This window comes from Orycteropus afer, unplaced genomic scaffold (assembly GCF_000298275.1).
Source record: "Orycteropus afer afer isolate SDZICR_OR568_19922 unplaced genomic scaffold, OryAfe1.0 scaffold00054, whole genome shotgun sequence".
In the NCBI taxonomy this organism is placed as follows: Eukaryota; Metazoa; Chordata; class Mammalia; order Tubulidentata; family Orycteropodidae; genus Orycteropus; species Orycteropus afer.
This window is the reverse complement of record NW_006921641.1, coordinates 4,061,821-4,088,177: the sequence shown is the minus strand read 5'-3', so window position 1 is coordinate 4,088,177 and position 26,357 is coordinate 4,061,821. Positions and strand designations below refer to the sequence as shown.

Below are 26,357 nucleotides of genomic sequence, written 5' to 3'. Positions count from 1 at the left end.
AGGGATGGACACTGGGAGGAGGTAACTATGGGGAGGAAATGGGAGGGGAGCTGTTGCATTGTAAATTTTGGTCAATGACATGAGACAAAGTATATGTGAACTGCTGTATGAAAAGTCAATTTACTCTGTAAATCTTCACTCAAATCAAAATAAAATTAAAAAAAAAAAAGATAATTAATTTAGAGTAAGAAATGTAATAAGGATTTAATTTTACCTTTTTCCAAATACTGGTTATTGAATATCTCATATTTTCCCCCACCAATCTGGGATACAGCCTTTATCATAAGCTATTTTTGCGTATATACTTGATCTCCTTTCTGCTAAGGCTTTACCACATGGTTTGCTACACTTAGGTGGTAAATTCCACTTTAGTTATCAGTTCATTTCTTTCTCTCATTGGTAACCCCACTGCTAGGCCCTATCTCTCCTACCTCCATACTGTGTACTATGCACTGCCATCGAGTTGATTCTGAACCATAACAACCCTTCAGAATGAGTAGAACTACCCCATAGGATTTTCAAGGCTATACATCTTTATGGAAGCAGACTTCCTTATCTTTCTCCCATGCAGCAGCTGGTGGTTTCCAACCACTGACCTTCTGATTGGGAGCTGAATGCTTTAACCACTGCACCACCAGAGAACCTCTGCTATGTAGTATATGTACTGTGTACTACCATAGAGGCTAGCTAGGATGTCAGATACTTTGAATATATGGAAGAAAACCTGAGAAGTTTTACAATAGTAATGCCAAAACTTTTATTATTCGTGGTTAGTAAATTTTAGTATTTTCTTTCCAGTGGAGCTGTTTGGTAAACTAGTTCCTTTTCTGGTTCAAAATTACCTTATCTGTTTTAAACAAGAGTATGCCTGGATTTAAATTTCTACTCAGTTACTAGCTTTTTGACTTTGGACAACTTAACCAAAAATTGTTTCTCCCTCATAGAATTGTTGTATTAAGTAGATAAATACATGTGAAGTGTCTAGAATAAGTACTTCATACATACTCAGTGTGCAGTAAATGTTAATTGTTACTACTATATCATATCACAGGAATTCTGAGGCATATTAGATACTTTAAAAAATGCTGTTTTTTTCCTTGTTTGTTTTCTTTTTTAAGGGGACAATACATCTTTTTCGAAAACCACAAAGATCTCTTTTTGGAAAGTTATTACAGGAATTTAGACTTGTAGCAGCTGACCGAAGGGTAAGTTATTTTTAGTTCTTTATCCTAAATTTTAATTATTGAACAAACACATTATGACATTAACAAAAGATAATTTTAAAGGAAATAGAAATCATTCTTAATCCTACCACATTATTTTCATTTTTCTATAATGGATAAGTAATTTTTTAATGTAAAATACAGTTGTTTGATGTATAGCCATTTTGATTTAGTGGGAAGAGCTAGGCTTCAGTTAGTTTTTTATTCTAAATGTAAAGTGTTTTAAATTAAAAAAAAAAAATTGTACTCGCTCACTACCATCAAGTTGATTTGACTCATAACAACCCCTCCTTGGGTTTCTGAGGTGGTATCTCTATGGAATTGCCTTATTTTTTTAAAATGGAATAAATGTAGTCTAAAGCTATGATGTAAATAAAAAGATACTTATAACTAGTACCCTTTGTAGTACCAGTGTTGTTTTCATTGTTCTCATTATTGTCTAAACTATACTGTAAACTTCATGAGGGCAGTAACTGTGTCCATTCTGCTTACCTTTTTGCAGAGTAAGCACTCATAAGTGTTATATGAATTTTAAATAAATGCATCAAACTTCATTGGTGCATCATAATAAGCAGTCACAATGATACTGCCAATAATGTGTACCGTGATCATGAAATAAAAAGCTGCTGCTTTTTTTTTTTTTTTTAATTTGCCACTGAATCTCTTGTTCCTAAAATCTTGGATTATCATCAGAACTCAATAAATTTAGTGTTTGGAAATATTATCATGGCCTGAATGTTAAATCTCAAGAGCCAAGAGTAGATAATTTATCTACTTCTTAGATATCTAGTCCATTAAGGAAGATCCCTTAAGAATAGCTAGATAAATATAGCTGTTTTATATTCTTTAAGAGTACACTTAATTGAAGCATAATGTACTACATAACAGGTAGTAGGAGCAATACAGGAACATCTGAATGGTATAGATATTCTCTATTATAATTTAAATCTTGAGATATACCTGGTTCATCTCTTTTCACCACAGCTTCTATCAAAATTCTTGGTGATTTCACAGTTTCTTACAGTTCTTTGCCACCAATATAATTTAATCCTTCATACCAACCCCAGCTATCCACTCCAATGGTCATATCATAGACATTATCATTTATAATAGTTATGTCCTTCTGTTGTCTCAATTTTAAGCATTTGACTTACCTGTCATCATCTCCTGTCTTTCCAGTTCATGCCTTCTAGTACCCCAACTCTAAGAGTTCTTTGGTCTTATCGGGACCTCCAATCCATTGACTATGCCATATTTTCACTGTATCTCACCTACTTTTTTTTTTCACTTGCTTCCTTATCCAGTTTAGGTTCTATGATTCATCATTATTGTTTTCTTGCATATGCCCTCAACTCTTTTGTCCCTCTCTTTGCTTTATCATACTTTCTATCTTTCATCTCTGACAAAACCTTAGCATTCATTAAGTCCACTTTCTTTCTACACTGTATATGCACTAAACTGAACATAGCCTGAGAGAAACACAAAATCATGCTGATTATTCTCATTTAAAATTAATGATAAGCAGGCTGTTTGTGCAGCCTGTGTTACCACATTAAGTTTGATGCCTACTAGATATACCTTAGGAGCTCTGGTAGCATAGTGGCTAGAGCACTTGACTGCTAACCAGAAGGCTGGCGGTTCAAACCCACCAGCCACTCCTCGGAAGGAAGGTTGGGCAATCCTACTTCCGTAGTGATACTGCCTCGGAAACCCAAGGAGGGGTCGCTATGAGTCGGGGTCGACTCGATGGCACATAACAACAACAACAACAACAGATATACATTATTTCATTAAATTAGATAGACGTCATCCAGGAGAGTGGAGGACTTAGTTCATTCAGTTTCCCACTCTCTTAAATTACTTTTCATATCCTTTTCTTCAACTCTGTTCTCAAATGTCCAAAATCATCATCTCCTTTTTTACTCCAACCTGATGATCTTCCTTCCTGTTTCCCTACAAAAAGGGTGTGGGATCAGTGCTGTCTACCTCCTCTAACTTCATGAGATGGAGGGAGAATCACCTTCAGCATCAACAGTGGTAGGCTGATTCCTGTGAGGCGAAAGTCAGACATGCCCCCCACCCTCCAACCTTTTTACCAATTCTGACTGCAACCGTCACTCCCATGGCACTCTCTACTTCTCTGTTGGGTTCAATAATTTGTTGTGATGGCCACACAGAACTTAAGAGACATTAGTCACGATTTTGGGGTTTATTAAGAAAGTAAAAAGTTACAGTTTAGGTTCAGAAATATTTAGGATACAGTGTTTCAATCAAGACAGCCACTCCTCAGCCATGGTAATAGGCATGCCTCTCTTTGGCCCTCAATTCATCAGCTTAGTCTCTGCTCTGCTAGAGCAAGCATTACAAAGCTCTTAGCTCTGTGGATATATACCTGGAAGAGCATCTTATCTCACCAGAAAGCCTTCTTCCGGAAGGCACTCAGCCTTCTTGCTCTATGGTTCATTCAGATAGGCTGCCACTTTGTCTCCTACTGGTCTCTTGGTTCTGCTGCCTCTGCTGCTGTGGTTTCTCTTTGCTGCCATCTTTCGCTACCTCAACAAAGTGTTACAGATCTCTCTCTACTGGATCGAGGATGTTCAGTGCAAGGATTTTGGGTCCAAAGGACGTGTTCCACTCCTGGCTGTTTTTCTTTTTTTTGGTTTTTATTGTGATTTGGTTGAAAGTTTACAGAGCATATTCATTTTCCATATAGCAGCTCACATATACTTTGTCTCATGACATTGCCTGCAATTGCCCACTATGTAACAGTTCCCCTATCCCCTCCTCCCCATAGTTACTTCTTCCCTGTGTCCTTCCCTCCCATGAACTCCTGCACCCCCAGCTGTCTTCCTGCGCATACTTAGACCTTCTATTCTGCCATGATTGTTCTCTCCGAGGAGTGTATTTCCCTAAAGTAAATAAATGTTCAACTTGCATGCCTGTCTTTTGTTTGCCTGGAAGCTACGGGAGTGGGTTAAATTCCAGACCTGAAGGGCGGCTAGGGACCATAGTCTCTGCTTCCATCAGGCTCTATCAGACCAGCAAACCTGGTCCCTTTTTTTATTTCATTATTTTGAATTTTGTTCCACATTGTTCTCCCACACTGTCCAGGACCTGGCTGTTTTTCTTGATCCCCTTTCTGCCTCTGGGCAGCTCAGTTTAAGCTTAGCAGGATGACAAAACTCAGCAATCCCTGTGTTACAGTTCCATTCACTTTATTTGCATTGTCCCTCCCACACAAGGGTGCCATGTACCTTACTTATATTATTAAACTCTCCAATCCTCTGGGTGGACCACAAGCACCTAACATTTGCATGGTCCCACTCACTCATCTGATGGGAATCACAAAGACTATGGCTAAAAGACCCATATTAAGTAAGTTCACTGCACTGCATTCACTAAGAGAAAAAAAGTAATCAGAGGAGAACTTCCATATCCTATCATTAATACGTTTACCAACACTCTGTCTCCTCTCCATGTTCTGTGAATGAACTGTCTTGTCTGCTAAGTAAGGCGAATCTCACCACTTATTATCTACTCAAAGAATGTTCCTCTCTTGTATCATTGTTCCTTCTTGCATCATTCTCCTTCTTACATTATAATTTCATGCTGTATTTTACTCTCAGCTGTTGCTTCATTTCTCTGGTTCCTTTTATAAAACGACTGTGGTGTATAAATTACATGATATGGCTTTTCTAGCCATAGTCTTTGTAACTCCCACTTTGCCATGAGCAACTGAGTAGCTGTTTGTTAAAATTCATCCACCTGGGGCAGCATGAAGTAATCTTCTGGGGAAAGTTCACTCTCTCTCAGGTGTGTAGAATTCTGATGTTGGGATTGGTTGGTTTGGCCCTTCTGCCAGGCTCAAAAGGAGCCCTCCTAGAGGCAGGAGTTATCTCTGACTGTGGGCTGAGAGAGATGCACTGCTTAGAAAGGTGTGCGGCTGAGAGAGAGGGAGACGCATGGCTGGGAGACGGCGGCAGTGGTTCCACAAGAGGCACGAGGCAGATTGGCAGGCCTACCTGGCCCACAGAGGCAGAAGGCAGGCCAAGAGGCCAAGGGTCAGAAATGTATGTCTAAGGACACAGCAGAGGGGAGACTATCCTGAGCGAAGAACTATATCCTGAGTGCATTCCTGATCTTGAATTGTAACCTGTTGCTTCCCTAATAAACTCCATAATCCATGAGTTCTTTGTGGCCATTGCAGCAAATTGTCAAACCTAGTAGAGAAGTGGTGGGTGCCATGAGAGTGTTGGTTGGTGTAAAGGTTAGTAAGAGGGCTAGAGGGTGGCAGCATGTCTGGCCTCATGGGAACAGGCCTTAGGCTGCTGATGGTGATTCTGTCTTTCTCTTGTGTAGTTAGAGGAGGTCAAAAAAAAAAAAAAAAAATGGCCTCCTGCACCTTTAGCAATGACTTAAAAGGCTTATCTATATTCTTTGTGTTCACTTTCTTTTCTCCCTGTCTCTGTTGAACCCATACCAATCTGACTCTTTTAGTCATCAGTCCACACAAACAGTTTTATAAGGTAACCAGTGACCTCAGTGTTGCCAAAATCGATACTTGTATTCATTTCTCATCTTACTTGACTTGGAACGGCCTTTGACAAAATGGGTCACTTCCTCGGTACAACACTATTCACATATACTCTTAAGGCACCATTATTGGCTTTCCTTCTACTTTGTTGTTGTTTGTTGTTAGGTGCCATCAAGTTAGCTCTGACTCATAAAGACACTATGTACAACAGAACGAAACACTGCCCGCTCTGCGCCATCCTAGTTGCAGCCTGTGTCAGTCCATCTTATTGAGGGTCTTCCTCTTTTTTGCTGACTCTGTACTTTACCAAGCACGATGTCCTTCTCCAGGGACTGGTTCCTCCCGAAAACATGTCCAAAGTATGTCAGATGAAATCTTACCATCCTTGCTTCTAAGGAGCATTCTGGCTGTACTTCTTCCAAGACATATTTGTTTATACTTCTGGCGGTTCATGGTATATTCAATATTTTTTGCCAACACCACAATTCAAATTCATCAGTTCTTTGCTCTTCCTTATTTGTTGTACAGATTTTGCACTTATATAAGGTGATTAAAAATACCATAGCTTGAGTCAGGTACACCTTAGTCCTCAAGGTGAAATCTTTGCTTTTTTATACTTTAAAGAGGTCTTTTGCAGCAGATTTTCCCAATGCAGTATATCATTTGGTTTCTTGACTGCTGCTTCCATGGGTGTTGATTGCAGGTCCAAGTAAAATGAAATCCTTGAGAACTTTAATCTTTTCTCTATTTATCATGATGTTGTTTATTAGTCCAGTTGTGAGGACTCTGTTTTCTTTATATTGAGGTGTAATCCATACTGAAGTCTGTTGTCTTTGATTTTCATCAGTAAGTGCTTCAAATCCTCTTTGCTTTCAGCAAACAATGTTGTATTATCTGCTTATCACAAGTTGTAGGTCTTTTCTCCAATCCTGATACCACATTCTTCTTCATACAGTCCAGCTTCTAAGATTATTTGCTCAGCATACAGAGTGAATAAGTATGCTGAAAGGATGTAGCCCTGACACACGCCTTTCCTGATTTTAAGCTGTGTGATAGCTAGCCCCTTATTCTGTTCGGATGACTGCCTCTTGGTTTATGTACAGGTTCCACATGAGTACAGTGAAGTATTCTGGAATTCCCTTTCATTGCAATGTAATCCATAATTTGTTATGATCCACACAGTCAAATGCCTTTGAATAGTCAATAAAACATAAGTAAAAATCTTTCTGGTATTCTTTGCTTTCAGCCAAGATCCATCTGATATCAGCAGTGATATCACTTGTTCCATGTCCTCTCTGAATCCATCTTGAATTTCTGACATTCCTCCATTGATATACTGCTGCTTATTTCTTATTCCTACTCTCTTGGCCATTATTATTATTTTAAGATAATATTTTATTGTATTTTTGGTGAACGTGTATGTAACAAAAAAGGTTTCCATTCAATAATTTTTACACTTAATGTCTAATGACATTGGTTATATTCTTCAGTTTGCCAGTATTCTCATGATTTTCATTCTAGTTGTTTCATTCCCAATAATTTAATGGCCATTTTAAATCTCTTTTGCCGCTTTCTTCTCACTTTTCTGACCTTTGACTTTTGGAGTGTCCTAGGGCTTAGAGCTCCAGCCTCTTCTCAAGTATGTTTCCTTGTAGGCGATTCTACTAGTTCCATTGCTTTAACTACCATCTGTATGCTGATGATCCCATATTTATATCTCAAACTATTCTCTCCGCCACCCCTCGATTCCTATATGTAATCTGTATGCACATTTCCATTTGGATATCTAATAGGCATTCCAGACTTCATGAAGTAAATCTGAACTTTGATCTTCTACCCTTTCCTCACTAAATGGCTACTCTGTTCTGAATCTTCAGGCCAGAAACCTTGGAATCATTCTCAACTCTTTTCCCTCACTCCTCACATCTGTTTTATCAGCAAATCCTGCTAGCTCTATCTTCAATAATTACCAGAAACTGACTGTTCCAACACCTTGTTACCACCTTCAGAGCCACAGTCATTTCTCACATGGGTTATAGTAGTCACATTCTAAATGGTCTTCCTACTTCCATCCTTACTCTAATAAAGTCCATTTTCCATAGAGCAGCCAGAATGATCTTTTTGGAGTACAACGTCACTTTCTATCTCATTGGAAATAAATCCCAATTCCTTTCCCACTGTACAAAACACTATTTCTTACTCAGCTAGGCACTGTTCCACCTCTGGGCATTTCTACTTGTGGTTCTTGTTTTTCTCTTCCACATATCTGCATGCTTAGCACATTTGCCTCTTTCAGATTTCTGGCCACATGTCATCTTATCAAAGTAGCCTTTTCTCACAATTATATGTAAGAGAGCAATCCTCCAGTATCTCCTATCACTATGTACTTACCCTATGTTATTTTTCTTCCTAGAACTTATCACCACCAGACCTTACACATTTTTTTTGTAACCCCACCTAGATTACAAGGCCAATTTTTTATTTACTACTATGCCTAGAATCTGAAGGAAGATGGGGAAATCTAGAGATTGCAGTAGAGATACCACCTTGGAAACCCAAGGAGGGGTTCCTATAAGTAGAATTGACTCAATGGCAGTGAGTGTTTTTTTTTTTTTATTACTTAGAATATCCTCAGTGCTCTGGTAGCATAGTGCCTAAGGCACTTGACTGCTAACCAGGAGGCTAGCTAGTCAAACCCACCAGCCACTCCTCAGAAGGAAGATGAGGCAATCTACTTCCATAGTGATACTGCCTCGGAAACCCAAGGAGGGGTCGCTATGAGTCGGGTCCGACTCGGCGGCACATAACAACAACAACATCTTCAGTGCCTAGAATACATCTGGTACAAAATAGACACTCAAATATTTATTAAATAAATGAATAACTTGATTCAACAGCAAAGCCGTAGAGAGTGTCATTTTCAAAGTACATGCTTTATCCTCTTTTTCTGACTGTTCTTGAATCCCTGTCTTGACTAGATTGAATTTCCAGTCATTTTATTAATGTCTTCACTAGTAATAGAGTCCCTTATTGCCATGTCATATAAGCTCTCAAGTCTATATCATCCTTACCTCTCTCTGGGTGCTAGAGGAAGTTGTAGAATGGTGCCTACCACAAATTCATGCTGGTAATTCTCTTTGGTGAGTTCACGGCATATTCACCATAATCCATTGTAAGTCCCAAGGTCGGAGAGCATAGCAGGCTGCTGAACAACGACATGGCTACATGCAGAGTCCAAGCGTGCCATAGTCTAGAGACCATTCCCAAAGCTGTTTCTTATATATGGAAAGCAGACCACGTACCCAAAGCAGCTACTCAGCTGCTTGTGGCAGATCCCACCATGGGGTGGATTGCCAGCCCCATCATGGGGAATAACTACCACCAGCTACCCAGCCACTCAACCAGGCCCAGCCAAGTTGACACACAAACATAGCTTCCGCAGTGAGTTCATGGCATAGTAACTGTAACAGCTGTTACGTAGATTCTTTTTTCTGGATTTAAGTTGCCAGTACTACTGTGCCATATCCCTTAATATTGGCACATGGTCTTGCCTCTTCTTTTGTAGAGATTTCTAGTCTATTCATTGTATGCTGCTTAACTTATTTCATCCCACTTCACAATTTCTTTGTCTTTTCATTCACTTTCTTATCTGTTTCACCTTTGTCAGAGGTGGTGTTCTTTCTAAGTCTGCACCTTCATTTGTGCTCTTTAAAGCCGCCCTGTCCCATACCACAGTTGGCTTCTACAGCTATACCTTTTCATTTTAAAACCTCCAAACAACTGCCTTTTCATTAATTTCTTTCCTCTCTACTGTCCCCTGAGTGATACAAATGGCTAAGCACTCAACTGTTAGCTAAAAGATTGATGGTTCAAACCCATCCAGAGGTGCCTTGGTAGACAGGTCGGGCAATCTGTCTCCAAAAGATCACAGTTTCAAAAACGTTATGGAGCAGTTCTACTCTGTACCCAGCAGGTAGCTGGTAGTTGGAATCAACTGGACAGCAACCTACAACAATAACACTTTCAAGCATGAGTTTCCCTTCTAATTAGGGAGTGAAGCAAAACAATAACACTGGATCACTTCTTTCTTTATTCTTAGAATGTCCTTCCTTCTTCCTCTGACTACTTCCTCACTCTTTTCCAAGCCCTATCTCAGGTTTTCCCTCTTCTTTGGATTTCTAAATCATGGTAATCTTTCCCTATTTTGCAGTCTTGGTAAATAATCAAATTTCGCCTTTTATTTTCATAATTTTATTTTAAAATAATTTCAGACTTACAGAAAAATTTAAGAATAATAAAAAGAACTTCCTTATACCCCTTATTCAGATTCACCAATTGGTTACATTTTGTCCCATTTGTTTTATCATTGACTCTGTACATGGTTATACAGACAAAATGATATACAAATATATGCATTTTCTTTTCAACTATTTGAGAGTTTCTGTATCAGAATTTGTTTTCTCTTGAATATTTTCCCTTTTGGAATTAATATCTTAAATTTGTATATTATAATAATAGCTTGGTGAATGATAAATTTGGTATTTATAGAGGATATGGCACTTAAACTTTTTGCAGGAAGTTGTGTTTATTTCTCTAATTCTTACAGTATGAATTATAGCAACTTGAACAGATGTAGTGAAATTTATCAACATTCTACAAGTAAAGGTGATTTTCTTTTTTGTAGTCCTGGAAGATTTTGCTCTTTGGTGCAATAAACTTAATATGTACTGGTTTCCTGCTTATGTGGTGCAGTTCCACTAACAGTATAGGTATGTCACCATTCTTATTTTATAGTGTTAGTTATTATTTCACTTATTTTTCTGATTTTAAATGAATGTATATTCTTTTTACATAGACTTATTTTGAAATACACATAAATAAAATATTTAAATGAGAGAATGTATTAAAAAAAAGTAACTCAAACTATAAAGATTGTTTAAAATGAGCAATTATTTTAAAAAGCCTTTGAATATATTTGTAATACAGATTTATTTTTAACATTAATTTTTAAAATAAATTAATATGGAAAATAGTTTATGCAGTGTGTAAGATTTTGAGATTTACTGGATTTTTTTTAAGGAAATTTGGTAATATTTTCCTGTGGCTTGGCCTCTTAGATTTTTATGTACCTTTCTTTTCTTTCTATTATTAAAAGAATACATTTAAAATAGTACTGAAATGATGGAAGCAGGCAGAAAAATGGTCACAGTGCTTTTGAGCACTCGCTGCTTCATTTTCCTAATGGAGAAATGCGGCTTTAAAGTAAGTTTTTGTGCTAACCAACTTTGACCACTGTCTTAGTATCTAGTGCTACTGTAACAGAAATATTATGAGTGAAATGGCTTTAACAAACAGAAATTTATTCTCTCATGGTTTAGAAGGCTAGAAGTCCAGATTCAGAGCGCGAGCTCTAGGGGAAGGATTTCTTTCTCTGCCAGATCTAGGGCAAGTTCCTTGTTTCCTTTCAACATCTGTGGGCTTGGTGTTCCTTGGAGGTGATCATATGTCTTGGTATCAATCATTCCCTAGGTCTAAGAGGTTCCTAGCACAGGAACCAAAGGATGCCATCCACTCCCAGCTCTTTTTTCTTGGTAGTAGTGGGTCTCTCTCTCTCTGCCTCCTTTTCAATCCTTTTATCTTATGTAAGATAAAAAATGATGCAGACCACATCTCAGGGAAACTCTCCTTACATATGATCAGGGCTGATCACATCCGATCACATCATGGGTGATAACGTCATTACATAACCACCAGACTACTGAGAATCATAGCATAATCAAGTTGACAAATTTTTTTGGGAGGGGTGGGGACACAATTCAATACATGATAGCTACCTATATTGATCAAATTTACAAGATAATGGATAATACATGAGGTTTCAATAATGAATATCCCTGATATGAACAGTTTTGATATTTTCTTAAAATGAATTCAGTAACATTTTAATCAATCTTTTTGTTGTTTTTACAGCTTTAACTGCTTATACTTACCTGACAATTTTTGATCTTTTTAGGTAAGTTAAAATCTCAACATCTTTATTACCCTGAGGTAATCTTTAATTAAACCTCACCAAAACTATCCCCTGAAGTCCTTTGAACAAAACAGTAGCTTAATTAGTAAAGTATATCTGCCTTGAGCATTGTACTCTTGAAAAATTATCTGTGCGATTGAATTGACAGCAGCAACTTGAAAGCTTAGATGAGAAGCTTAGGAAGCAATAAGTTTATGTTGAAGATAGTGAAAAATTTAGAAAAAGAGAACGGTTACACAACTAGAAGAATATAGCCAATGTTATTCGATTGTACATGTAGATATTGTTGAAATGGTGTATCTTGGTGTGTGTATTTTCACAAAATAAATTTTAATGCTTTAAGATTAATAAGGAACTTGTTGCATTGAATTTATAAAGAAGTTTGTCTAAGGGAAGGTAATTTTCTAAATGATGCTATTGACATAGAACACAGACAACGATAATTAGGAGATATAATGGAATGAAATATCCCATTTACATAGCAACAGAAGAGATAAATACCCTGGCATAAACTTAAGATTTTTACATGCTATGTGTGAAGGAAACTTTGAGGTGCTTCTGAAGGATACAAAAAGAAGAAAAAATGGAAAGGCATGCCATGGACTTGAATAAGAACACTTACTAAAACCAAACTCACTGCTGTCAAGTTGAATCCGACTCATAGCGACCCCTCCTTGGGTTTCCAAGGTGGTATCTCTATGGAGGTAGATTGCCTAATCTTCCTTTTGAGAAGTGACTGGTGGGTTTGAACCATCAGCCTTGTGGTTAGCAGTCAGATGCCTTAGGCACTGCGTCACTAGAGCGGCCAAACATCGGATAGCAGTTAAAATCATAAAAGATGTTAATTCTTCCTAAATTAATCACATTAGACAAGTTGATTCTAAAGTTTATATGAAAAAACAAGCAAGCATGACCATTATGGGGACCAGATGGCTCATGAACAGAAAGATCCATTGCCATTGAGTCAATTGCAACTAAATAGCAATCCTTTAGGACAAAGTAGAACTGCCTCATAGAGTTCCCAAGGCTGTAAACTTTTTTTTTTTTTTTTGGCTATTCAATCTTTTTTTGTTGTTTTTTTAATTTTATTGTGATTTGGGTGAAAGTTTACAGAGCAAATTCATCTTCCAAACAGCAGTTCATACACATTGTGTTTCGTGACATTGGTTGCAATTCCCCACAGTGTAACGGCTCTCTTCCCACTTCCTCCCTGTAGTTACCTTTTCCCTGTGTCCTTCTTTCCTATGCATTCTTGCCCCCTGAGCTATCTCCCTTTGCAGACACTGCCCTTCTGTTCTCCCATGATTGATCGCTCTAAGGAGTGTATCTACCTGATGTAAATGTTCACCCCATATGCCTGTCTGTTGTTTGGCTGGAAGCTATGGGAGTGATTTCAATTCCAGACCTGAAGGGCAACTAGGGGCCATAGTCTCAAGGGTCTCATCAGACTCTCTGAAACCAGTAAACCTAGTTTTTTTTATGATTTTGAGTTTAGTTCCACATTGTTCCTCCCACTCTATCCAGGATCTCCTGCAATGATCCCTTTCTGAGTGATTGGCACTTGTAACCATTTAGTTCTTTGGTCTCATCATCATATAGGCTGAGGTTCTCATGGCTCACTATTCCCTTGGACTAATTGTTTCCACGTCTCTTTGGTTTTCTTCATTCTTCTTTGCTTTGGACAAGGAGAGACCCAGAACCATCATTGCATCTAGATGGCTGCTTGCAAGCTTTTAAGACCCCAGATGCTACTTATCAAAGTAGGATGTAGCACAATGTTTTTGTGTACTATATTATGCCAACTGAGCTTGATGTCCCCTATGACCATGGTCCTGAGGCCATGGGTCCAACTACTCTTGCCCTCAGGGTGGTTGGCTATGGTTAAGAAGTTACCATAACTTTGCTTCTTGTTAGCTCTGTTATATATATGGACATGCTTAGAGCACATATATATACGTATGTAGAAATATCATCTGTCAACCTTATATATGGTCATGGGTATGTTCCCTTTTCAAAGCTGTAAATCTTTGTGGAAGTAGACTGCCTCATCTTTCTTTCATAGAGTGGATGATAGGTTTGAACCACCAACTTTTTGGTTAACAGCTGAATGCTTTAACCACTACTAAGTTCTCCATATAGAAAGATCAGAGGGACAGAATAGAAGGTTGATTAAAAGACTTAAACACTTAAGAAAATTTAGTATGTGTTATATGTAGTATTTTAAGATGACATAAAGCCCAGAAGCCATAAAAGAAAATATTGATGAATTCAATTTTATTAAAATTTTAAAATCTGAATACTAAATCTTCATAAGCAAAGCAAAACATCAACAACAATCTGGAAAGATATTTGTAATTCCTATCTCAGACAAAAGGTTAATTATGCTAATATTTAAAGAACCTTGTTGTTGTTGTTGTTGTTATTGCAAATTACACCATGGAGTGCCTTAGGCACTATGCTACCAGAGCTCCCTTAAAGAACCTTACAACTTTATAATCATTAAAAAAAAAATTGATAATATGTATGGAAAGAATGTTCACAGAAAAGGAAACATAAATGGCTCTTATAAAAGGGTACTCAGCTTCAATAATGAGAAATACAAATTAATACTACTCTGAGATGCTATGCTTTACTTCTCAGATTGGCAAAGATTAAAAAATTTGAGTATACTGTACTGTTAAGGGTATTGGGGAAGCAAGGACTCTTTTTTTTAAAACAGCTTTATTGATATGTAATTCACATACCATACTCTTTAACCATTCACATGGTATAATTTAGAGGTGTTATAATATATTCATGGAGTTGTACATCCATCACCACAATCAATTTAAGAACATACTGTGTTCTAAAGCAAAAAATGAACTCTACAGTAAAGGTTTTAGAGATTTTCATTCATTATTTAAGGGTAGAATTTCCAAAAATTAATATTCAAACACAGAAGTGAATTTTTCAGGCTTTTTATTATTGGTGAACCTCCTCTACATTTGCCAATCGTATGCTTTTAATTATATACATAATTTCTTAGAAAAATTTTATAATTTATAATTTAAGTTTCAGTATAGATACTTGATTATAGGCATTCACCTATTTGGCTAGCTTTATCCAGTCCAATTTCAGAAAATTTAAAATGAACCAGATTGTTAGCATTGCTTCAGTATAAATTCAGAATTCTTGCTGCTTTCTTGAACTGAAACTGAGGAAGTAACTCAAAGAACTTTGTTGTGATGAATTTGAAGTATACTCAGGGATTGTTGTTGTTGTTGTTGTTATGTGCCGTCGAGTCAAACCTGACTCATAGCGACCCCTCCTTGGGTTTCTGAGGCAGTATCACTACGGAAGTAGGATTGCCCAACCTTCCTTCCGAGGAGTGGCTGGTGGGTTTGAACCGCCAGCCGTCTGGTTAGCAGGCAAGTGTCTTAGCCATTATGCTACCAGGGCTTTTTTTGGTTGTAGCCATCAGACTCCCAGTGGGGCTATATGACAGGGAACAGGGGTGGAGAATCTTTTAATTCTACAGATTCAGGGGTGTTTCATGTAATCCAAGGCAAATATTTACCTAAGCACCAAGACTGGAGCTAAAGTAATCCAACTTCTCTTTCCATCTCTCATTTCTGCTTTCCTATGCATGGGAAGTAATTAGATATATAAGGGAATTAGATCTCTCAATCGAATTTCTTCCTAAAGATCTTTATAGAAGCTTAACTCTTCTCCCCAATTCAGGAATAAAAACTCACTGCCATAGAGTCGATCCTGACTCATAGCGACCCCTCCTTGGGTTTCTGGGGCATATCTCTGTGAAAGTAGATTGCCCAATCTTCCTTCCAAGGAGCGGCTGGTGGGTTTGAACCACCAGCCTTCTGGTTAGCAGTCAAATTCCTTAGGCACTACACCACCAGAGCTCCTAGTTCAGGGATAGAAATACAGATGTATTCTCAACAACTTCCCAATTTATGTTTCTACTGTTCAAGAAAGCAGCCAACTTAGGGGGCATTGAGTTATGTTAGTGGTGGTAAAATAATTTAGAAAAGATAATGAGAATGGTTCCACAACATGAACAATTTAATCAGTGTCACTGAATAAAAATGATTGAATTGGCTTATGTTTTATTGTGAATATTTTCACCATAAAAAAAAAAAGAAAGAAAGAAAGCAGCCAAATTAAGTCTGTAATGCCTTTTTGTTCCAAAGATCCCTGGGTGGTGCAAATAGTTTGCACTTAACTCCTAATGTAAGGGCTGGCAATTCACATTCACCCAAGGATGCTGTGGAAGAAAGGCCTGGTGATCTACTTCCATAAAAATTGTTGTTGTTGTGTGCTATTGAGTAGATTCAGACCCACAGTGACCCTATATGATAGAGTAGAACTCCCCTATAGGGTTTCCTAGGCTGTAATCTTTATGAGAGGGATTGCTAGGTCTTTTCTTCCACCAAGTGGCTGTTGGGTTTGAACCCTGACCTTGCAGCTGAGTATTTAACCATTGTACCACCAGGACTCAGCCAAGAAAACCTTATGGAACAGTTTTAGTCTGTAACACATAGGATTGTCATGAGTTGGATTCAACTCGACAGCAACAAGTTTGTTTGTTGGTTTTGCCTTGGTTCTAATTCCTTATTTTCCAAAGGAAAGACTTTGACTCGTTATGGATGAGGTGCCTACCTCTGGAAGAGTTATCTGTTGCCAGGGAGCAGGGTCATGTAAGGAAACGACAGTTCCCAATGTAACTGTGCAAATGGGAAAAGAGATGAAGACAGTTTATTGTGAAGTGAGGAACTGTGAGCTGGAGAGAGAGTCTCATACCTCCATTTGAGGGTTGCAAAATATTTAGACCTTGATATTTTTAAGACTCTTGCCATAGGCATATGTTAGAAGGATGCATTTTTGTTAATCGGATAACTAAACCTACTTGATTAGGTCTAAAACAAAAAATAGTTACGTGATTTTCACACTGCAGTAGGTTGTTTTAGAGTGAATTTCTCCTGTGATTAGAAAATGAACATAATTTTACCCTGTTCAAAATCAAGGTGTATTAATAAACTAAAAACCAAACAAAACTCAGTGCCATCGAGTCAATTCTGACTCACAGTGACCCCTATTGGGTTTCCCAGGCTATAAATCTTTACGGAAGTAGATTGCCCCATCTTCTTACCACGGAGCAGGTGGGGGGTTTAAACCACTGATCTTCTGGTTAGCAGCCAAATGCCTTATCCACTATGCTACCAGAGCTCTGGTGCTGCAGTACCTAAGGCATTTGGCTGCTAACCAGAAGGTTGGTGGTTCAAAACCCACCAGCTGCTCTGTGGAAGAAAGAGAAAGAAATCTAGTTCCATAAAGGTGTATTCATGTTTATTTTTAACAAAGGTTAAGTAAAGTTTATAAAAGTTAACATTTTTTGTATATACCTGGAATAAAAGATCACTATTATTACTACTGTGTCATTTTTTAGCATTTTCTGTTATGAAATCATTTAGGTTGGATAACTAACTGTTTCAGTAGAGAAAGTATGGATTTAGGCTCCATTTAATTGACTCAAGAATGTATCCTAACTTCTTCGGTTCCTCCACATTAAACTATCATCTTCCAAATAAAACCATGTGTTAGGATGCTTACTGTTATTAAATTATGGTTTATTAGAGACATTTATTAATTTTCCTTTTTTTCTAGTTTAATGACATGTCTAATAAGTTATTGGGTAATGATGAGGAAACCTAGCCCTGCCTACTCATTTGGGTAAGTCCAAATTATTTTATACTAGCTTATTACTATTAAAATAATGATTATAAAAACCAAAAACCAAACTCACTGCCATCAAATCAAGTCCAACTCATAGCAACCCCTCCTTGGATTTCCGAGGCTGTATCACTACGGGAGTAGATTGCCCAACCCTCCTTCCAGGGAGTGGTGGATTTGAACCACCAGTCTTGTGGCTGACAGTCACATGCCTTAGGCACTATGCCACCAGAAGTTCCAAATGGTTATAGTAGGCAGTAAAAAGCTAGACTGAGTATTTCTAGAAAATAAATGTTGCCTATGTAGTAGAACAATGGTCAAAAAAAAAATGAAAGTGGATAGCAAAACAGATTCTAGAAAAAAATAAACCATGAATACATATTCAGTTCTCAAATATTTTGGGAATCTCTTATTTTAGACAAACTACAAAGGATTTTTAACATCTGTCATTCCAGATGTTAAAATAAAAGTGATATATTTTAATATTATGCCATGGTAGAAATGGATTTTTATTTTAAGACTTTGGATTTGTGATAGCAATCAACTAAAAAAGAATTTGAGACTATTTTGTAATTTCTGGAATTAGCCTTGCAAGGTAGAAGATAATCTTTTATATGAATATCTCCTGCTTTTCAAAAGTTCACTTTATGCCACTTTGCATTTAAGAAAGACCTACATCAGTACCTGTTTTCACTAACTGAAAGAAATTTGATGAGGATTTTTGCTTTCTTGAAAGGCGGCTAAAAGCAAAACTAGTGTTCAGTGTTTGTTTTGCAGAGAGCAGTTAAAAAGACAGCATGCGCCCAAGCAGCAGGAATGGTGTTGCCAAGTTCCATTCCTAGAAACTACACTCAGCATCTTAGCATCAAGCTACCATAGCTTTAATTGTATCTGTGAACATAATATATTAGTGTTATTTTAGGTTTTATGTGTTACTTGGTATGATTTGGTAGGGTTTTTTATGGGTATGGGAATTCTCAAAATTTTTTTCCATATACATTGCTTCTTCATGTTATGTAATTTCAGCTTATGAAAGGTTTCCTAACAGTGTTCTACTTTTGGATAGCAGGGGAAACCTGTATTAGAGTTTTTAAAGAAAAGCATTAGGAAAAGATGAGCTTCTTTCATATTCAAGGAAACATCTTAAAAGAAGAATTTTTTTCTGGTACAGAAACTTTTAGACCAAACTATCCCTCTTCTCTACTATACCATTCATTAGGATTACCTTCATATGAACAAAATCAGGTTTTACTTACTTGGGGAAAAAAAAAAACAAAACAAAACTATTGAGTCATTCCTGACTCATAGTAACTCTTTAGGACAGGGTAGAACTGCCCATAGGATTTCCTTGGCTGTAAATCTTTATGGAGACAGATTGCCTCATCTTTCTCCCTCAGAGCATCTAGTGAGTTCAAACCACTGACCTTTTGGTTAGCAGCCAAATGCTTTAATCACTATGCCAACCAGAGCTCCTATCTTTGCTTACTTAATGGGATTAAATAAACATGAAATTTTAATGGGGAAAAAAAAAAAGTATTCATAAGTGTCACTGATATTTGATAGGGTTGGACTATTACTGTGATAATCAGCAGTAAGGTATACATATCAGTGTATGAAAATGTATGTAACTCTAAGTGTCTGATATATCTGTGACTCTAAGTCAAGGTTTTAGTTGCAAGTGACAGAAGTCCAGCTCAAACTAGGGGGAAAAAATAGGAACATCAATAATTATGTAACTAATTGGTGGGAAAACTAGGGTGACTGGCATAAGGACTAGAATACTCAGGACATTGTCTTTCTCTTCTCTCTCAGGTGTGCTTTTGCTACATGCCAGGTTTAATCTCTCAGACTGCTTTTCTCTCCTAGTTAGAATGATAACTCTTAGTAAGACCTTAACTCACATATTCTCACCTTCACCCTAGAGAGTACTTTCCCCCAGCTTTAGTTCAGAAAATCATTGGAAAGAACCATTGATTGGTCCAATTCAGAACAGATGTCAGTCTTTAGACCAGTTTCTATGGCTTAGGAGACAAAGTCATGTAAGGAAAGATAATTCTGATTTTGGCTTATTAGCCTGACTAAATAGAAAAAGAGGGAGCAGTTAAATAAAGTTAAAACATTGAAGTATAATACAGTCAGTCACATAGTTTGAATTATCATTTATATCATTTATATTTATATTTCTTTGCAAGAAAGGCTCCTTCTTGTTATTTAAATCTTAATGTCACTAAATTCTGATGTCATTAAATAACTGAGTGGCTCAGTGTAAAATGGTTAACCTGTTGTTGTGTTAGAGCACCTATAATTCTCAGTACAGAACTTAACAAATAAATTATTTGTTATTTATTTCCCTTTTAAAATGTAAATTTCTTGCTAGCAAGAATTTTATCTTGTTTTCTCTGTGCTTGTCATTCTGATGTTCTCTCTGTATTTGTTGAATGAAGAATAACCGAAACCCAGCCAAACCCACTGCCATCGAGTCAATTCCAACTAATAGCGACCCCATTGGGTTTCTGAGGTGGTAAATTTTTACAGACGTAGATTGCTTGGTCTTTCTTCCGTGGAGTGGTTGGTGGGTTTGAACCACCAACCTCTTGGTTAGCAGTCCAATGCCTTAGACACTGTGCCACCAAAGCTCCTTGGAAGAAAGAATGGGCAGAGGGAAATATTAAAAATACAAAGGTAAAGAAAAAAAAATTACCTGTAGCCTAACTAGGAGCTCTGGTGGCTTAGTGCCTAAGGCATTTGACTGCTAACCAGAAGGTGGTGGTTCAAACCCACCAGGTACTCCTTGGAAAGGAGGTAGGGCAATCTACTTCCATAGTGATACCAACTCGGAAACCCAAGGAGGGGTCGCTATGAGTGGAAATCGACTCAATGGCAGTGAGTAGCTTAACTGGACAGGCAGCAGTTAAGGATGATACTTTCTTAGTCAAGATCATAAAAGCCATCATAGAAATAAATGCTTTGGATTGAGGGGACTTTAACCGTCCAGACACGCTAATTGCTTTGTTCTGTAAAAACCAGAGTATCTCACAAATGCCTGACTTATTTTAAATCACAATTTAATCTCTCAAAAAGTAGAAGATACCACATGGCAAACTGGCATTGTAAATCTGATTCTAACCTCAAAGAAAAACAAGTTGTTTGGTGCAACGTGCTATGGTAAAAAGAGCAATTGGATTATGGGATCTGGAAAACGTTCATATACTTACCACATTAAATAGAACACAAAAATAGGAAGGATTTTTAAAAATGTTAATGATAGAATCAAATATCAAAATAATATAGGCAAGCTAGAATGCTGGATTGAAATAAAAAATAGACATTGAGAATATGTATAAACTCTTAGATTTCTTTTTAAAAAATCTTTTATAAGACCATAGAAAGGATAAAAAAACTAGCTTAACACCAGTTCATAAAGGAAAAGTCTGAGCTCTTTGGTCAAACACAAGGGCAGTAAGAACCAACAATCAGTAGGATTATAGTAACTTTTTAAATAAATGGATGATCGTTATTTTAAATGTATATATAACCTTAAAAATATCTAAATGAAACCCATTACTTTTGAACTGATTTCAATTCATACTGACCCTATAGGACAGAGTAGAACTGTCCCATAGAGTTTCCAGTATTGTAAATCTTTATGGAAGCAGACTGCCACATCTTTTCTCCCAGAGTGGCTGGTGGGTTAAACCACCAACCTTTCAGTTAGCAGCCAAGTGCTTAACCACTGCACAACCGGGCCTCATTATATATAAACTTCAAACCAAATGTGTCAGATTATATCTGGCATGTTGTGTTGAATTCTACATGCTTCTCTTTATCAGTGATCTTTGTAACTTAAAATTTATAAATTAGGATTTATAGTGGCTAACATTCTGGATGGTAAAGAGGATACAGAACATCTTTCATGTGAAAAAGAATAGACTAATTAATTTAGTATGCAGTTCATTTCTTCAAGTTTTTAAAAGGTTGCCATGGTTGGGACATTTGTGTTTAAAGGTATTACTAGGTTTATTAGGTAAATGATAGATTTTAGTTCAATTATAAGGAAGAACTTGTTTTATTCTTTTTTTATTTTTTAATTTTTATTGCAATTTGGGTGAAAGTTTACAGAACAAATTCATTTTCCATACAGCAGTTCATACACATTTTGTTTCATGACATTGACTGCAATTCTCAACAATATAACAGCTCTTTTCCCACATTCTCCCCATAGTTACCTCTTCCCTGTGTCCTTGCTTTTTTCTTATTTAAAACCAGAATATGCTCATTATGGAAAAATTAAATAGACAATCATAACACATTAATGTTAATCTTCCATATCCCCTTCTATGTATCAATATGTACATATTTTTATATATACCTTACATACTTTTTTTTAGGTGAACTTTTATTGAAACGTAGCAAAAATAGCATAAAATACATAAATTTTAAAGGTGCAGTTTGATGAATTTTAACAAATGAATATATTTATACTGCTATCTAGAACATGATATAAAACATTATAAGCCTCCTGTCATGTCCACTCGAAGTCAAACCCTACCAAAAGTAACCAGTGACATCCATCATTGTACATTTTTTTTTTTTTTAATTGTGATTTGGGTGAAGATTTACAGAGCAAATTCACCATCATTGTACATTTTGCCTGTTTTTAAACATCATATAAAATGCTATTACAGTATATTTTTATAGCAATAATTCATCCTTCTTCATTGTATTATTATTATTTTTTCTTTTTATGAATATACTGCAATTTGTTAATAGTTCAACTATTAAAGAACATTTGGGTTTTTGCCAGCTTTCAATTATTATTATTATTATTATTATTATTATTATAAAATTACTATGAATATTTTTTTATATCTCTTAGCGCTCAAATTCCCTTTTTTATGTTGCTATATGTCTTTGAGTGGAATTACTCAATCATGAGATTTGCATGTGTTCATCAGCAGAAGATACGATAATAATACAAACAGTTTTACAGAGTAATTGTACCATTTACATTTCCACTGGCAGTGTATGAGAGTTCTAGTTGTTTGCCAATAGTTGGTATTATCTTTATTTTTTTAAACTATTTTGAGTATGTAGTGGTATCTCATTGTGGTTTTAAGTTTTTTTCCTGATGACTAATTGACTTCATATGTGCTAAAGGGGGGGTGGTGGCATCTTCTGACCTCCTCTAATTACACAAGAAGAGGACAAAATCACCATCAGCAGCCCAAGGCCTGTTTCCACGAGGCCAGACATGCCGCCACCCTCCAGCCTTCTTACCAACCTTGACACCAACTGTCCTTCCTGCAGCACTCACCAGCTCTCTGCTGGATTTGATCATTTGTTGCAGTGGCCACACACAACTCATGGATTACAGGGTTTATTAGGGAAGCAACAGGCTACAGTTCAAGTTCAGGAACGCACTCAGTCTCTCTCACCCAGCAGAGACTCCTTTCTGCCTCTGTTGTTGTTGTAATGTGCCCTCGAGTTGGATCCGACTCATAGCAACACCTCTTTGGGTTTCTGAGGCAGTATCACTACGGAAGTAGATTGCCCCATTTTCGTTCCAGGGAGTGGCTGGTGGGTTTGAACCGCCAGACTTCTGGTTAGCAGTCAAGTGCTTTAGGCACTGTGCTACCAGAGCTCCCCTTTCTGTCTTTGGGAAGGCTTATTTTGAGCCTGGCAGAGTGGCAAAACCAACCAGTCCCAACATCAGAGTTCTACACATCTGAGAAAGAACGAATTTCCCCAGAAAATTACTTCTTGCTGCTCCAGGTGGATAGCTTTAACAAGCAGCTACCCAGTTGCTTACAGCAAATTCCACTGCAGAGTAATTGCCAGTCTATGTCTAGAAAAGCCATACCATGTAATTCACTATACGGCAGGCCATCCCCTGGTTTTTCTAGTCATTATCCCTTTTATACTTCACAAATTAACATCCCCTTCACCATAAGTTTAAGAATAACCACACCCATGAAAGTGTGTAAGCCAGCCACTTCATGCCTTTATCTCCCCCCACTTAGATAGCCAATTTCTAATTTGCTCATCCCTATGAAACCAGTAGGAGGTTGGGCAATCCTACTTCCGTAGTGATACTGCCTCGGAAACCCAACGAGGGGTCGCTATGAGTCGGGTTTGACTCAATGGAAAACAACAACAACAACAACATGAAACCAGTACTCTGAGGAGACAAGCATATTTCTTTCTCTCTGAAGAATCTTTTGTTCTGCTTGGAACTTGGGCATCTGCATCCATAAACAAACAAAGTCTAGTTCAGCATAAGCCATAGATTACAGCAGCTTAACACCGGCTCAGTGTCAAACATCTTCCTCTTCCTTTGGTTGGGTTCTGGTCAGCTCAGCCATAGCCAAACCATCTAGGTCATGGGTTCCAGCTGCCAAGTTTTGGAAGTCACACTCTTCTTCTCTTTACTTTAGACCAGCCAGCACCTTCTCTCTCTCATCCTTAGTTCTCAGGGACTAGTTCCATACAACTCCTTGCACTTCACACCAGCCAGCCCTTCCCATCCCTAGCCTCTGTGGCCTGTTGTTGTTGTTATGTGCTGTCAAGTCGGACCTGACTCATAGCGACCCCTCCTTGGGTTTCCAAGGCAGTATCACTACAAAGTAGATTGCCCCATCTTCCTTCCGAGGAGTTGCTGATGGGTTTGAACTGCCAGCCTTCTGGTTAGCAGTCAAGTGCCTTAGGCACTATGCTACCAGGTCAGGGAATACCAAACTCAGCCTGTTTCTTCATTGCTGCACTTCTCCCATTTCCACTCTTCAAGTGGACCCAGGTGGGCGCAAGCAAGCAGCATACAAGGCCATCTACTCACCAGCTTCCTTTAACTTCCAGTCCTGGAAGGGGTTTCTGTCATGTACCATGACTTTCCTGCCTTGATGTACCCAAAGCCAAACTGCTTGCTTGAAATTCAGAAAGCCAAATAGTCATTTTTTTTCTCTGTAGGTCCTATCTTCAAATGCAGATCTGTTCTGTCAGTAGTTTTGGTGGGACTCAGGTTTTCTACCTAAGCCCCCTGTACTTTCCACACAGGGTCTGAAACAAAAGCTTACGTTTCTGAAGTAGGACCAAATATGGGTCCCCGCCCGGTGCAATCAGGCCAAAACTGTTTACACACTGAGTGATTAAGAGGAGAGAAAACTATTGCAAAGCAGCAATGCAAGAAGACAGGGGCCAGTACCCACATCTGACTCCCCGAATCTAAGTAGGATACAGTTTTTTAAGCTTCAGGAGAGGGGGGTTATACATATTCATAAAAACTTCAGGAATTTTGGCGTGAATTAACTGGGGATTGGCTGAGGCTTCCTTTGCCTCGGTTTAAAGGGACAGTTGATTTTTAAAGCAGTGCGCTTGAGCACCAGTTGAGTCACACAGGCTTCCTGTTATCAGCTGATCAGGGCTTAGGCAGAAGGGAGAATGTCAGTTCCCAGCAACTTTGTTCCTTTTTGTCTCACTGGGCATATCCTCCGGCCAAGGTTAATTTTCAAGTTGTCTCCTGAGACACATTAACATGCTTATCACCTGTTTCTAGGGGGATAGCATGGAAAGAATGTGTAAATTGGCCTTTCATTCCATTCAGTTCTTAAGGAGCCTAGTTATTATGTTTACTTATTTGTCTCCAACGGGGTCCTATCTGTCTTAACCGGAGTCCTATCTGTCTTAACCGGGATGGGGGAATAGTTGAGCTTTCATCCTATTCATTTCTTAAGGAACTGAGTTATCATGTTTACTTATCTGTCTTGCCTTCAGTGGGGGTGCAGGCTGAACTTTGACTCCACTCGGTTTCATTTCTTCTGGGCAAATTCTGTTTTCCTTTTTAACATAGCCAATCAAGTATTGGCTGAAGTCAGACTTACACGCTCTCTGTTATCCATACCCCTAATCATTTATCATGTACAGGTAGGTAAAAGAACATTCAGTATCCATAGTACATTCACATAAACACATAATCCAATTTAAGACATTCCAGTTTCATCTCTTCACCTTGATTGTCTTTCCATTCTATGTATGTGGCCTTGGGCCTTTGGCTGGGTATAACGGAAAGCCCTATCCTCTGGATCAATTACCTCCTTTAATAGGTAACACCAACCAAAGTAACTATCTAAGAATCCAAAGTTTCACGTACCAGACCCCTTCTTTCTTTTATAAAGCCCCAGGCTTCTATGAGTCTGGGGCCACTGTAACATATCCCACTTCTGACATCAGCTGCTAAAGGGGCAGGGAGGCGGCATCTTCTGACCTCCTCTGACTACACAGAGGAAGACAGAATCACCATCAGCAGCCCAAGGCCTGTTCCCACGAGGCCAGACATGCTGCCACCCTCCAGCCCTCTTATTAACTTTGACACCAGTTGTTCCTCCAGTGGCACCCACCACTTCTCTGCTGGGTTCGATAATTCATTGCAATGGCCACACAGAACCCACAGATTATGGGGTTTATTCGGGAAGCAACTGGCTACAATTCCAGTTCAGGAACGCACTCAGTCTCTCTCAACCAGCAGTCTCTCTCAGCCGGCAGAGGTTCCTCTCTGCCCCGGTTGTTGTTGTTATGTGCTGTCAAGTCAGACCTGACTCATAGCGACCCCTCCTTGGGTTTCTGAGGCAGTCACTACAGAAGTAGATTGCCCAACTTTCCTTCTGAGGACTGGCTAGTGGGTTTGAATCTCTAGCCTTCTGGTTAGCAGTCAAGTGCCTACACTACCAGAGCTCCTTCTCTGCCCCTATTATGTGCCATCGAGTCAGACCTGACTCATAGCGACCCCTCCTTGGGTTTCCGAGGCAGTATCACTACGGAAGTAGATTGCCCCATCTTCCTTCCGAGGAGT

The 26,357-nt window shown here is 38.1% G+C and overlaps 1 protein-coding gene across 1 annotated transcript in view; it reads left to right on the top strand.

Annotated features, from left to right (window-relative positions):
* The first annotated feature begins 1,124 nt into the window (after positions 1–1,124).
* The window catches only part of SLC30A6 (solute carrier family 30 member 6), a 62,069-nt gene continuing 36,836 nt past the window's right edge, over positions 1,125–26,357 (top strand). Inside the window, exons 1-4 of the mRNA XM_007938797.2 lie at positions 1,125–1,205; positions 10,442–10,526; positions 11,728–11,770; positions 17,450–17,515. Coding sequence (XP_007936988.2) covers positions 10,499–10,526; positions 11,728–11,770; positions 17,450–17,515 — 137 coding nt within the window. The 5' untranslated portion in view covers positions 1,125–1,205; positions 10,442–10,498. The remainder of the gene's footprint in view (positions 1,206–10,441; positions 10,527–11,727; positions 11,771–17,449; positions 17,516–26,357) is intronic.